The sequence below is a fragment of the Cimex lectularius genome, unplaced genomic scaffold (assembly GCF_000648675.2).
Source record: "Cimex lectularius strain Harlan isolate CLEC.00 unplaced genomic scaffold, Clec_2.1 scaffold39, whole genome shotgun sequence".
In the NCBI taxonomy this organism is placed as follows: domain Eukaryota; kingdom Metazoa; phylum Arthropoda; class Insecta; order Hemiptera; family Cimicidae; genus Cimex; species Cimex lectularius.
Genome location: NW_019392653.1, coordinates 774,242 through 789,807, shown reverse-complemented (window position 1 = coordinate 789,807; position 15,566 = coordinate 774,242). Strand labels below are relative to the sequence as shown.

The 15,566-nt window shown below is 35.8% G+C and overlaps 2 protein-coding genes across 5 annotated transcripts in view; one reads left to right on the top strand and one right to left on the bottom strand.

Annotated features, from left to right (window-relative positions):
- LOC106671162 overlaps positions 1 to 12,681 on the top strand; it is a 49,506-nt gene extending 36,825 nt beyond the window's left edge. The window contains exons 1-4 of one of the 3 annotated variants that reach the window (XM_014402044.2): positions 92 to 193; positions 7,191 to 7,293; positions 11,007 to 11,412; positions 11,492 to 12,681. In XM_014402044.2, coding sequence (XP_014257530.1) covers positions 7,200 to 7,293; positions 11,007 to 11,412; positions 11,492 to 11,735 — 744 coding nt within the window. In that variant the 5' untranslated portion in view covers positions 92 to 193; positions 7,191 to 7,199 and the 3' untranslated portion in view covers positions 11,736 to 12,681. Of the gene's footprint in view, positions 1 to 91; positions 194 to 223; positions 375 to 7,190; positions 7,294 to 11,006; positions 11,413 to 11,491 lie in introns of those variants that run through there. The other 2 variants (XM_014402045.2, XM_014402043.2) reach the window with 2 other exon arrangements.
- A 1,542-nt stretch (positions 12,682 to 14,223) lies between these two features.
- The window catches only part of LOC106671139 (cyclin-Q-like), a 79,407-nt gene continuing 78,064 nt past the window's right edge, over positions 14,224 to 15,566 (bottom strand). Inside the window, exon 6 of one of the 2 annotated variants that reach the window (XM_014401991.2) lies at positions 14,224 to 15,484. In XM_014401991.2, the coding sequence (XP_014257477.1) occupies positions 15,054 to 15,484 (431 nt within the window). In that variant the 3' untranslated portion in view covers positions 14,224 to 15,053. The remainder of the gene's footprint in view (positions 15,485 to 15,566) is intronic. The other variant, XM_014401990.2, reaches the window with a different exon arrangement.

Sequence of the window (15,566 nt, the reverse complement as noted above, 5' to 3'; positions counted from 1 at the left end):
GACCACCAGCTGTCAGAGGACCATATGGGACACGTGGGAGATCGGTGGGCGACCCTTTTCAGGGTGGGCGGCTCAAGGATAGACATGACCGGTCCGCAGATTTCCCTGCTAGATCTTTTAGATGTATTTGTGCATCCGCGAAAATGTATCTTCTGCAATAATGAAAAATTTCAACGATCTCAATTGAGAACGGGTGAGACAGACTTGTATTATTTTATTTATAAAGCGAGGTTGAAGTGAAAGTGCTCCAATTGGAACAACAGAGCGATCGGATTCGGCATTCTTTTGACCCTACACGGACGTGATAAACCTTACGCAAGAGCTGTGTCCCTTTGTTTTCTGCCTGGAGAAAATCCGAACAACGTCTTTACTTCGTAAGAGCATATATTTTACAATCAGAAGAACCTAAGAGTTGCGCGGAATTGATGTAATGTATGGCTTCTTCTTTGAATATTGATTAATGTGGAATTTTAAAAAAAATGTTATCTTGACAGAACCCACAACAAAAACGTTAAATCCGATAGTTAATATCATATTTACTGATTTTTTCGTGAACAAATTTTCTTTGCAAGTACTCGATTAGTCATTTACTAATCAGCTCATTCAGACACTCACAAAATAAGTCACTCGGTCATGCAGTCAAAATCTCATTCACTCACACATTCGCATTCTCTAAACTCACCAATTCAGGCACTCACGCAATAAACCACTTATTCATTCTTCTTTTTACTCAAACAAAGTAACGCTCATGCGCTTCGTAATTGATTCACTCATCAACTGACACATTCGTTCACGCTGTCATACAATCTCTAAACATCTCACGCATTCACTTAAGAAGTCACTCATTCGGTCATTCACCCTTGGAACACACTCACCAATTCAAATACGTACGCATCACTAAATAAGACAGTTACCTCAGTCATTCAGTACTCTCTAAACAGCTCACTCACCAATTCAGACACTCTCGCAATAAATCACTTATTCATTCTCTTTTTACTCAACCAAAGTAACGCTCATTCGCTTAGTAATTGGTTCATTCATCAACTCACACATTTGTTCACGCTGTCATACAATCTCTAAACATCTCACGCATTCACTTAAGAAGTCCCTCACTCGGTCATTCACCCCTGGAACACACTCACCATTCAAATACGTACGCATCACTAAATAAGACAGTTACCTCAGTACTCTCTAAACAGCTCACTCACCAATTCAGACACTCACGCAATAAATCACTTATTCATTCTCTTTTTTACTCAACCAAAGTATCGCTCATTCGCTTAGTAATTGGTTCATTCATCAACTCACACATTTGTTCACGCTGTCATACAATCTCTAAACATCTCACGCATTCATTTAAGAAGTTACTCGTTCAGTCATTCACCCTTGGAACACACTCACCAATTCAAATACGTACACATCACTAAATAAGACTGTTACCTCAGTCGTTAAGTGTTCTCTAAACAGCTCATTCGCGCATTAAATTAATAAACACTTTTTCACTCATTTACGCATTCATTCGCTCATGAAACTCACTTACCAATTTAGACACACAATCGGCCACTTATTATTCGATCAGTCATTTTCTAAACAGCTCGTCCAATGCTGCAATAAGTCTTTCTTTCACTTAGTTTCACAGTCATTCAAACATTGACTTAAACAAAAAGTCGAATAACCTCATTTACTTTGAATTTAGTACCCTCAACTCACTGAGGGATTCAAGCACTTACACGTTCGTTCACTCCAAAAAGCACTAGTCAAAACACATCACTCTCAACACGACACACAAGAATGACACATCTACACGGAAAACAAACACCTCGAGCCCTGAAGATGATCTCAATAAAGATCGAAACGTTGGCACGATAAAGAAAATGTTTTTCTGAAACCTACCTCACACCAGACCGGATCTCACGATCTCCCAATAATCATTAAAACTTGTCATACAGTTATTCTCTAAACAGCTCACTGACTCAATATGTCACTCTTTCACTTAATTGCTTTGTCATTCACACAATCACTCAAGTAAAATATCGAGTGTCGCTCATTAATTTGATCTAACTTTAACTCACCCATGCAAACACTCATTTATTCACTCAAGCAATATGTGATTATCCATTTCGTTCTTTAGACATTCAAGAAGTAATTAAGAATGTTCGAATACATCAATAATTCATAAAGCACCTTAAACGCTAACTTAAAACCATCCTATAACTTTTAAGCTTTAGAAACAACTATTAAACGATTTATGCCAATTTTATATAATGCATGATTTTTTTGTAGTTTCTATCAATATTGTTTTAAAACAAACCGTGTGCCCACTCATGTTGCACTTAATTCGTTAAGTTTTTTTTAAGAACAAGTTTTCTCTTTGTCCGGTTCAAACCTGTTACATGTACGAGAGTAGGCGGACCCAGAATTGCTGTAGAAACGGTTACATATCCAACATTGCATTTTAATTTGCTCCCATTAAAAAAAAAGGATTTTTACAATATAAAACTCTTCTGGATAAATTGGTGAATTAAAAATTTGAAAATTTACAGAACAGTAAAATATTTTCTAAAGCTATGTTGATATGAAACTTATCCAAATAATACAACGTTTTTTCATTAGTCATTGTGATATTTTATAAGATTATTGGACGATTTCACTTGGAAATCTTCTTCTATGGTATCTATTTTGCTGAAACCGTGTCATTAGGTAACCACAGAAACTTTCCACTCGTCCAAGATGTCCTTTTCTGAATTAATGCGGTTCCGCTCTTATCTCTCCACTTGTTTGAAAATTTTGAAATGGAACATAAACATACGTTTTGACAAGAAATCGATCTTCGTTAAGACAGGGAGACAGAGAGAGAGAGAGAGAGAGAGAGAGAGAGAGAGAGAGAGAGAGAGAGAGAGAGACTAAGATAAAATTGCTTTTGATTTCGGTAAAATACAAAAGATTGGCAGTTGGAAGTAAATCCCACATCTATGAAAATGAAAACAAATCATTTTTTTCATTTTCCTTTTTTTTATCGTCTGGGTAAATAATTCAATCGCTTCTTCATACTTCAATTCTATCATTCATGTAATTATTTCGTCATTTATTGAGCCGTTCAATCATTCCAAATTGGAAATATTCAATTACTTATTAATCAAATCACTGTCATTTACTCATTCACACGTTCAGTCAAGCATCACATTCATCACTTGGCTTAAATACTGAAACACTCAAACAACATGCCACTCGTTAGTTCTAAAGGTATTCAACCATCACTCTTCCATATAGACCCACGCTCATGCGAAAAATCGAGTGACGCTCGTTCACTGATCACTCGTTGGTTCACTCATCAACTGACCCATTAAGGGCACTAACACATTCACTCAGACTAGAGACTAGTTCATCCGTCATTGTCTTAATAGCAATTCTGACACTCATGCAATAAGCCACTCGTCCACATAGTCGTTTAGTCATTCCTTAATCACTCTTTCATTAAGGCACGCATTCACATATGCATTACTTCGATGCTCATTCATTTGGTCAGTCATTAATTCAAACATGAACTCACTCACCAATTCAGATAATACTTCGCTCCCAAGAAAGTAATAGTTTTCTCAGTCATACTGTCACTCCCTGAACAGCTGACTCGCCAATTCTGCCACGCAGTGTCACCTTTTCATTCATTTGCAAACTGATTTGCACTCATTCACCAATTCAGACACTTACAAATTCAGTCATTCAAAAGCCTTGCCAAATACCGTTCTATGAACAGTCATTCGCAAGTGCAACTTACTCTCTAGTCCAGTCACGCAATAAGCAACCTCAACCTAATTCAAGCATAATTATGTTGCATTGATGTCATATTAACAAAGATCCATTAAGAAAGGTATAGCATAGCGACATTTTTATTATTAATAAAATTAAATTTAATTAATTAAAGATTATTCGTGAGTAATGGTCCATATATGTGACACTTTAAACAAAGATTGTGATAACAGTATATATCTTCAGATGGTTTAAAACCAATCATGTTTTGGATGGTTGGTTTCTTGGTTAGGATCTGATTTCGATTGCTAATATAAAAAAAATAATTCGATGTGGGAAATAAGTGAGCCTGGAGGAATGACGTGTGGCGTATGGGAAAGCGGAGCCAGCGGCTATTAAGCAGAGCATGACTGCTTTTTCTCCTTTCTTCTGCCCACCACGAACATTTTCCCATAATCAGCACCGCACAAGATGTTAGAGTTTATCAATTGTCAAGGACAAGTGATCGTCGTTACTTGGTGAATTTTTCTTTCGTCAAATTTTTCGGTGTTGGGGCCGCGACGGTTATCAGTATGATGATCGTGTAATCTGCAGGATCTGCTGAATCTGCTCCTCCTCCGTGGGAAAGAAAGGCGGTGATTTGCCGGTCCCGGGGCAACTGAAAAGAATCAGTTATTGTCTAAGAGGTGTTGCGACGGTGGATCACGTATAGAAAATGGAGAAAGCCGAGGTGATAAATGTCGAAAGCAGGGGGGCGGCGTCTTCGCAGTACCTACGTGCCGCGCGACGGCTCATTTCGCCGGTTTCATCATAATGACTCCTAAAACTGCAGAAGAGGAAGAACAAAACCACCAATCACCACTAACCCCGGAACGCGAAGAAACACCGAATTATTCCGATCCTTTGAAGATCCCGAATGTCGAAATTTCAGCGATCCTTGCCTCTTGGAAAAAACTCTCATTCAACCAAGATCCCTTACTATAATATTATAACATGGTATAATTTATCAAGCGTGAAGAGTTCTTTCGAAATATCGGATACAACTACTTCCACATTTCTTTCAAAAGGTGAATTGTGCAAGCAGCAAATCGCTTCAAGGAAGAAAATCTTTGCTGCCAGACAAACAAAAGTCCAGATCTTATAACTTATAAGTTACATAGCCTAAGGCGAGCGGTATTGTCCTGTTGGTGAAAACTTTGCCCAGTGATTGCACTGCGTTTCATAACTTGCCTAGCTTTGACTCGAAGGTCTCTGCGAAGGTCATCATTACGGATGTACCGAGCCTTAAACACGCCAGGAATTCTTTTCGATATTTCACAAACATAATTTAACACACATATAATATTGTATAATGTCCTTTTTTTAAAGCAATGGCATGCCTGGTTGTAAAAAAACTATCTTTTATGTTTTACAACAGTACATCTGAATAGTCGCCTTCTTCATTGTATTTGTTACCGCGTCCTGTAAAATTTTTCCGGGAGATAAAGATCAATAGCATAACCAGTTATGTCTATGCGTAGTTTTCAAAAGCCTGGAACACTTTTCCGACTCTTCATAACTGTTCGTACGTTGTGAATTGACGATTCGGAACGGTCAGAGAAAGGCTAATGTAACTCGGTCTTGGTGGCACTTATAAAACATCTCGAGGTGATTATAACATTTCTCTTTTTCTCACTTCATCTCACTTACTTTTCTATTTCTTTCCATCATCTCTTCTACTATTTTCTTCTAACTCTTATTCTCTCTGTTTGTCTGCCTCTCCCTTCCTCGCTCTCTCTCTCTCTCTCTCTCTTTCTCTCTCTCTCTCCTTCTTCCTCCCCCTCTTTCGCTCCCTTCAACTGACTCACTTTTTTTATTTATTTCCATCATATTTTTCTCTATTTTCTTCTAACTCTTATTCTCTCTGTTTGTCTGCCTGTCTCTTCCTCTCTCTCTCTCTCCCTCTCTCTCTCTCTCTCTCTCTCTCTCTCTCTCTCTCTCTCCTTCTTCCTCCCCCACTTTCGCTCCCTTCAACTGACTCACTTTTTTTATTTCTTTCCATCATATTTTTCTCTATTTTCTTCTAACTCTTATTCTCTCTGTTTGTCTGCCTATCTCTTCCTCTCTCTCTCCCTCTCTCTCTCTCTCTCTCTCTCTCCCTCTCTCTCTCCCTTCATCTCACTCTTCTATCGAGCTCACTCACCACCTCTTCTTTTCTCTCATCTTTTCTATTTCTTTCCTTCATATTTCCCTCAATCTTCTTCTGTCTCTTTCTCTATCTTTATGTTTATCTCTCTCTCTCTCTCACTCTTTCTCTCTCTCCCTTCAACTCACTCACTTTTCTATTTCTTTCCATCATCTTTTCCTCTATTTTCTTCTAACTCTTATTCTATATGTTGTCTGCCTATCTCTTACTCTCTCCCTCTCTCTTTCTCTCTCTCCTTCTTCCTCTCCCCCTCTCTCTCTCTCTCTCTCACTTCAACTCACTCACTTTTATATTTCTTTCCATCATCTTTACCTCTATTTTCTTCTAACTCTTATTCTATCTGTTTGTCTGCCTCTCTCTTCCTCTCACTCTCTATCTCTTTTTCTCTCTATCTATCTATCTATCTATATCTCTACATACGTTTATCTATCTATATATTATTATTTATCTATCTATACATAATTTATCTATTTTTTGTCTCACTCTCTCTTTCTCTATTTTTATCTATCTCTTACAGCAATATAAAATCACAATATTAATTTATTTAGAGAAAAATATTATTATCTGACACTTTCACATGAAGGGGATTCCAGTATGTTGAGAATATCAAAAGAAACTTGAAGAAAAGGTTTACTTTCATAAAACGAATGCGTTTATTCACTAACCATATCTGGGTCTGTTTTATAATAGGTGTAAGATTGCCAATTCTACTTCTATTCTTCGGTTACGCGCATTTTGCTATCGCAGATGAAAAGTAGGCTAACCCTTGCCTCAGGACTGACGTAAGGAAGAAATAGCGCTAATTAACTCGCCACATGCTAACAACATTCACACATCGTGATAAATGATAAAAGGAAATCCATTCTTACTTTCTACGGGAGAAATAGTTCAAAGAAATCTATATTAGTTAATCGATTGATACAGGGTTTCGCCGGGCTTTCAACCTGACCGCAGGGCATCGGGTCTGTCCGATTGCGTTCGCCTTTTAATACAATCGTACACAAAAATTTTAAAAATTCCCTGATAATTTTATCACGTGAGCCTGTTTTTTCAAAAGGGCGAGAGATGTGGATCTCGAGGTTTAATCCAAATGATAAAGGCCTTTTGTCCACGTGTCGAAAGTTGCGATTGTCCCTGGGCAATGTACCGTTTTAACAAAGGTCCCTGATAAGCGATCGTTTAAACGGATGCAAGATAACACCTTTTGGACCGCCTGGCACTTGAATTTATTGTTAATCTGATTTCTCTCATTTTACAGAAAGACGAGATGGTGAAGAAAGTGAGCAAACGCCACTACCTGGCCAGCCATGGCACCGGCTCCCTCGGATACGTCAAACCCTACAGAGGATATTCCACTGATGGTAACTCTTTTGCAACCATACATAAAATAAATAAATATAAAAGCAAAGAAATAAATAAGAGAGAAAATATCAAACAGAAGAGGGCTCAAAATTCCACCATAAAGTACACCTTTCAAATGAAGTCATATTTCTTAATTGTTTATTGAACATAGACATACAATACTTAGAAAAAACGGCTTTTCATAAAAAAACTTTAATGTTAACAAACATTGTAGATGGTTCTTTATTTTCATTTTATGTTTAAATACTTAAGTAAAACGTTTTCGTAAAATTCTCTTCTTATGTATTTTGTTGATTATACATTAGTATGTTTTTGTTTTTTTTAACATAGATATGCTTTTGGCCGTTGAGACACTAATTTACGTGACGATTTTCGCATCACGGAGGAGTGTGAATGGTTAGGTAGAGTCATGATTATGGTTAGGGTGAGGGGACGGGATATGTTAGGTAAATATAGTAATGGGGGAATGGGTTATGTTACATGGGGGTTAGGTTACATATTTATGATTCAATGTTTTTTTTGTGAAGCGGAAAATATAATACATACGAGTGCCTAGCTCGAGTTTTAAAACTCCGGAATCTCCCTCAATGTCGGACAAGAAAACTTGCGTTTCGGTCATGTGTTTCGCTTCTATCTTAACTATTTCTTCTATCTTATTATTTTAGTAATAAAACTGAAAAAAATATTTATTTTTAATTATCAATAGTGCCACGTTGCATTATGAAATAACGACCATTACACCATTGGTTAATGGTTAGGTCAGGTTGTTAGGTTAGGTTAGGTAGGATTAGGGCTTGATTTTGATAAGGTTAAATGAGCTTAAGACTACGGTAAGGTTAGGTTAAGTACGATTAGGGCTTTATTTAAGTAAGGTTAGATGAGCTTAAGACTACGGTAAGGTTAGATTATAGTAAATGATGGGGTTTGGTCTGCGAGTTGGCGAACTCATGTTGAACCAGCACATAGGCACTACTGGGTCTGTCTTCACTCGCGGGTTTTTTGTTTCAGTTATTCAAACGCGTTTCGGCATTACGCCATCTTCAGTGAAAAACTGTTTTTTTTTTTGTTTTTTTTTAAAGTTTTTCACTGAAGATGGCGTAATGCCGAAACGCGTTTGAATAACTCAAACAAAAAACCCGCGAGTGAAGACAGACCCAGTAGTGCCTGTGTGCCGGTTCAACAAGGTTAGATTAGTTAGGATTAGGGATTAATTTAGGTAAGGTTAGATGAGCTTAAGACTACGGTAAGGTTAGGTTTGGAACAGGTTGTGTTAGAGACGGGTTATGTTATTTATCTTGCCATGATTTATTACTAAATAATTACCATTAACCTTCGGTTAGGATAGTTTAGGTTTTGTTAGGGACTGGTTGTGTTATGTAGGGTAGGGTTAGGAAGGGATTAGGTTACATATCCATGATTCAATGTTTTCCATGAAGTAGAGGAAATATGCGAGTGCGAAGCTCGTGTTTAAAACTCTTCGGTGACCACCTATTGATACTAAGTTATCCACTAGGTGTCACCACTATTTCAGTAATGGTCTCGCCTTATACGCTGCAGCCAATGAGCTTGCAACATCTGTGTATGTAAGCAGGGGTTCGATCTGCTTAATCCAGACACGACGACGAGGTCTCGACACTCACTAATGAAGCCAGCTGTCAGCACTAGCCACAGCAACCGGGGTACTCACAGCATCATCTCTCGCCGACGTAGCTGCCTGTTGCATGAGTCCTTTCGAAGTCTATTGACTCCCGCTGCATCAACATCCGGCTCATCGACATCAGTCCACGGACTTCGACCATTAGCTCCACCCGCAACGCCGGCCCTTCTCAGGATCACCCGGTCGCTAAAGCTCTTTAGTTTCTGTGCTTTCTTGATACACTACAAAATCACAACCAATCCCTTCTTTTACGTCCATCACGAAGGTCAACTTCTGTATCAGTTCCTGGATGCAACCAGTTTTTAGATCCAACTACTTGTTTATACACTTATATGCCATCTATACCCAATTTGTTTAATTTATAAATGTTTATAAGTAGGTTTCAACAGAATCGGATCAATATTAGCTATAACTATTCCAGCCTCAAATGATAACGTTTTGAAACCTTTAATTACGCGCAGAGCCATCAGTCTCTGAACCTCCTTCATCTTGTTCTGAATAAACTTCTTTTTTAGGATTTTTCCACAAACAGGAGCTGGCTACGTGAGGATCGATTCAAATGTGGATGTTTAGGTCGTCCTCATAGCTTCACCAGGCATCCATAAACCTAACCTTGATATTACCAAGTGAAGGAGGAATTATTCCTTGTTTTTACGCAAAACAGAGAAAACTCGCATATTTTAAAATCTCAAAGTTTCCTTCAACGTCGCCAAATATTTAAAATTCAAATGCCTCACTTTTTTATCATTTTTGGTAATACAGGTAGGTTGAGATGGGAAGTTGGTTTCCGAGTGGATCGAAGTCACGATAGCTCAAGTGGTTAAAGCAGGTATTTAGCCGAAGGTCGTGGGTTCGAATCCCGATCGTGACACTAGCTTTTTCCTTTCAACCAATACCTTACATAAAGATTAATTAATTGAAAGAAGTTATTTGGTCAATCGGACCACGAAATATATTGGATTTAGTAATAAAGCTTAACAAATATGTATATTTTTATTTATTAACCTTGATAGGATTCTTAATGAAGTAATTAACTTTACATTGAAAATGAACGAATAGATCATACAAAAAGCTTCACTCTGGAGTTTTTTCTAAAATATTTTCTATTAAAGCGAACTAGACAAGATTGTTGTTTGAAAAAAAGAATAAATATCTTCCAATTCGACATTTGAGATGTACTTTCATTTCTCTATTGGGTTTCTGACGGCCTCGACGGTTCACTTTCGACCTCGGGGCGAAAGGTTGAATTGTAACATGGCTTCAATTATTTTTAAAATATTCAGCTTGAGAATGGGGGGAAAAAAGACGAAATCTCATTCTCAGGACGTTCAGGGATAACAAGCCTTATAGAAACTCTTAAGAAACTAAATACCATTCCTCCCAACATGCCGACAGACATTTTTTTAAACAGAAGATAGAAAAAAATATACAGTACATATTATATACAATAATAAATATAATTTATTTTTTTAATATTCATGTTTTGGGAACCTTACAGGCCCGAATCGTGAGAATGTCTGGTTTTTCTGATCACACATTTTTCTATACATTCATTTCTATTGCACCACAACTTCTATTATATCATTCTGATACAGTTGAAATAACAATTGTGAAGTTAGTTTTGTTGAAACTTTTATTTATTCATTATTGCTCTGTCTAGTTAAGATTTTTGCCCTTGAACATTCATTCTTCGGCTGATCGGGCGTGAGTCCTCTCGAAGGAGTTAATCCTTTGATTCCTATATTGTTTTCAAATAATTACAGCCATGAAGTTTTATATTAGACATGCAGAGGTAATAGTAACTATCACAGACCACGACTTCCTGTCTTTTAAAACATTTCCTTGGTAAAAGATTATTTTACCTAGGCCAATGTACATTCACTAATAATGCCGAAGGTTAAAAAATAAATTTCGCAAGGATTAATTCATAGCATAGATTCAAAGTTGTGTGTTTTTAATAAAACTGACCATCCATATAACCTAGCCATAGATCATCTTAATGTGTACAGATGCACAGTCAGGTTTTTTCATAATTTATTGTTTTATTTTACACAGGGGAAGAAAGCCAAAGGTCGGATTATATATCGAGGAAACATAAACGGAGCCGGAGTGCCCAGGACCGGCACCATTCACACCTGACAGACGGTGAGGCGAGTTCGGACATATACATTACGAGTGGGGCGTACAGGGCGCCGAGCGAGTACAGCCGAGGTTCGAGGCAGAGCAGGGCTCCAAGCCACTATTCCTACAGAAGCAGGCCTGCTTCGGTCGCTTCGACTTCTGTCAAGACCAAAATTGACAGGAAGCATGGCATGGTAGTCGAGACCATGTCTGCACCGAATCCATTCTGCCCAAACACCAAAGGTCTCTGTTGCCTCATGCTTTTACTCAACCTGGCTATCATACTCATCACACTTGGCTTCGTCATCGTTATACAATTCTTTGAACCATTTTTTGTCTGGTACGAACACCTGCAAGTCACTTATTTTTTTTTTATCAATTGTTGTTTTAAGTTTTGTTTATTATTAATTTTTTTTAAGGATTCTTGGGATTGTCTTTCTCGTGTTTGGCTTCCTCACACTAATCGGGAGCCTGATATATTGCGTAACTGTCTGTAGAGATGTAAAATCGCCCGAGGAAGTTGCCCGGGGGCAGCACTACTGGACACACCATTGGCAGAAAAACATCGGTGCCCCTCCGGAGATCCATTATGCTCCTGACTACCTCACTGACACCGACCACTACAGCGTATCAGAGAAAAATGGCAGAAGGTCAAGATACTGAGTCGGACTTTAGAGTGAACAAAGAATTGTACAAAGTAACACCAGAGTCATTAGTCCTGTAATCCAGACAATTTGTTCAATTAACACTGTAGCGTTTTGTACTTTGCAGTTACCAAAGCATCCATAATGATGATTTCAGATCTGTTAGTAACAACTCAACCTATAATTTACTAATTATAATTAGGGAGCGGAAATTTATGTAAAATAAAACTACATGAGATGGAACATGAATATTTATATTAGATAGTGAAGTACAGTATGGAATATATTTTGATAAAAGAAAATGATACCTATGATTTTTATGATTGATTTTTGATATAAGGTAAAAAAATTAAAACTTTCACTACTGATTTAATTTGAAAAATGTGACATAAGAAATTAGTTTTATTTGTATTCTAAGGCAGACCTAACCATTGCGTAGTAAAGAATTTTTTATAGTACAGACATTGGAAGGATTTACAATTAGAATTTTTTATAGTTGAGAAGGATTTACAATTTTTAATATGGAAGCCAAGAGTTCTAAGAGCATTGGTTTCAGATTAATTCAGGCTAGGAGTAAAAATTTTCCAAGTTGTTTTCTAAGCATTGAATCTACTTCATACATGAATTTTATATATTTTAAGATCATCTGAAAATAGCTGATATTGAATGGAACGATTTACTAAATACAAATAGAATAGGACCAAGATGTGATCCTTGGGGGACTCCAGATGGAGCTGATATGAACTGAAAATTTTTTAAATAAAAACTGCTTGATCTCAAATCAAATTTTTAGATAAAAAAACATCGACTGATGAGATATATGTAAAACTATAAATATTCCATTCCCTAATTTATAGTTTTTGAGATAAATACGACAACTCGTTATTCTCCTATGTTGTGTTATACGTTTGATGTTAAGTTGTACTTAACTTACTTTCAACTACTCTTAAACCACTTAAAATCTCTCCAATATGAAGTTAAATAAATTGTTTAAATTTAATAAATCTTTCCTTGATAAATTATATAATTAAAAAAACTGCAAAATTGTCAAAACAAAATAACAACACTAATTTAAGTCTAATTAACATACTCATTTTGTATTTTAACAATTTGGAAGAAATGTAAAACTTAAATTTCTATTTAAAAAACATTGTAAATATTTTTTTAAAAATAATACATGAAGGACGGTGTAAATAACAATTTTTGTCCTGCTAGCACTTGTAAATAATTTTTTTTGTAATATATATAAAACAAAAACATGTTTTCTTTTTCAATGTAAATAACATTTTGTACTAAATTTAGTTCCCTGGCACATTAAAATGTGCAGAAATAATAAACAGAAAATTATATAAAATGTACAAGTGATTAAAAAAATAAATAAATAAAAGTAAAACAATCCATAATAATTTTCCAATATGTACAAAGTATATCATAAAATTAAAATCTTGTCATTTATTAAATTAATGATAATTGTCGGTGTGAGAAAATAAAATTGACCGTTTTAAATTTTCCTATTTATTTTTTTAATTTTTAAGCCCCTTTTATGCCATCCAGTCTTATTTTTATTGGTATCAGTTTATTATATCGCTATTTTAAATAGCACAACACAATTGTGCATCAGGTAAATATATTTTTGTGAAATAAATAAATTTTAATTTTTTAAATTTTTTTCTCTTCACTTCACACATCTTTTACCTCATTTATCTTACCTTAATACACCAAGTATGTAATCCTGCTAAAATATGTTAACAAGTTGATAATTTGTCAGGCAACTCAATGAAACATAAGGTCAAAGTAAAGAAGAGACGAGATGTAAAGGAATGAGGCATTTCATAATTGTTGTTGTAATTCAGGTAAAAAGCAATACCATCTATTCTGCTTTCTACTTACCAGTTTGATCAACTGGGTTTAATTATGAAGATGATGGAGAAAATATCTTTGTATATCAGAATTGAGTCGGTCTTCAGATTGTTTTTAACCTTGGCTGTTTTGTACAGGCAGGGATCCCATTTACACTCGTTTCCAATTCCTTTTTGAAAATGTTGCACATAAATAAATAAATAAAATTGCCAAAATCAGCAGATATTATATAAAAATAATTTATGATAAGAAAAAATTACATAATTACAATAGCAAGAAAGAAAACAGAAAAACTATGTGTACAAGGGAAAAATAAATAGAAGCTCCTACTTGTACTGACTTTAGAAAATTCAAAATTTGATTTATTTGGCCTATGTAAAATGTTTTAATAATAATGAAACTAAGAATATTCTACTAGAAACATATAAGAAGAATTATGAATATCGGTTTTATGGAAAAGGCAAACATGCCGAAAAGGCATGCAAATAAACAAAAAATTTGTCTTAATGAAAAACAGGATAACTAGATAGAGGGAACAGAAGTACAATGGTTCGAGGAAACCATTTTTTGATGTAATACTGATAAAAGAAAATTATGAGAAATAACAATGGCCCATATAAAAAATAGATGCTCTGTTTTACCTGTAGATCACTGACTTGGTCACTACCACAGAAGACACTGTACAGGCTAGAGATGACCCGAAGAACCATGGAATGAGTATGGCAGAGACAAGTATGTTTAGGATGTGAGGGAGATTATTTATCGGATGAAACATTTTTATCTTTTAGGTAAATTCGATGAACACGAACATTATTTGAACATCTGTATTTTTGCAATTTTGGTCATGCCTACAAACGTGAGTTTGCTGGAAAGCTCACTAGCCTGACTGCCAGCAGAGTTGATTTACAATTAACAATGCTTCTTGGAAAAAGAAAAAATTAGAGAATAACAGACAAGATACATATAAACTGAAGATATTGTAAAAATGAAATTTATCATTGTCAGCAGAGTTGATTAACAATTAACACTGCTTCTTGGAAAAATAAAACATTAGAAAATGACTGAAAATATACATATAAACTGAAATTATTGTAAAATGAAATTTATCATCGAAAGTATCAACAGCACAGTCGATAGGTGAACCTCAGAGACTAGGTAGAAAAAAAACAACTGTAGAAGATTGTAAAAATGACACAGTTAAGTGGGACACATCAAGCACAGCTTTAGTCCAAAATTGTATGTAATTTTCTATTTGTTTTCTTATCACTTCCTTGAACTAAACTACCTTCCATTCCTACTTTATTACTTTAAAACTATTTCATATTATTATTACACAGTGACTTGATAATTTTTGTAACAATTCATAAGTAAAATATGAACAAAAATGGTATATTTTTCATACACAAAACTAAAACAACTTTCTCCTTGATATATTTGCAATTTGCTATTTGTGTATTAGTCTGTAGGAAATTTAATCTCACTTAGGGAACTTGAAATTATAAATATCGATTATTGTATCAATTATCTTCCATATTATCTCATTTGTGACTCCCTTGGCGAGGTGAGTGTACCAGTCTGAGTACTCGTTCTCCTTGACCGCTGGGACGACGACGCCATATGTCTGGATTGCCAGGTGAATGCATGCGAGTGCAAGGTGCTGGACCTGGTGTTCGATAACTGTTGGCGAATGGTGAAGGTCTTGGAGAAAGGCGAGCGACGCCTGGCAGATTGGTACAGCGTCCCAGGTTCCTTTTGGGATCCAAGTTCTGAGCGTGGCAAGGTAGTGAAGAAGGTATGTGTGTGGCATCAATCGTTTCGTCTCAAAACGTAGGACCCTCATTATTAAAAATTCAGCCTGAACGACTGAGTCGCGCCTTGCCCAGTACTCCTCTTTTAAGTCCAAAGAGCCTAAAACATTATTTTTTTAAACATAAAATTAACCTATAATTAAATGAGCCTTAAAGATTAGTTAGAGATTAAAGACCAAATT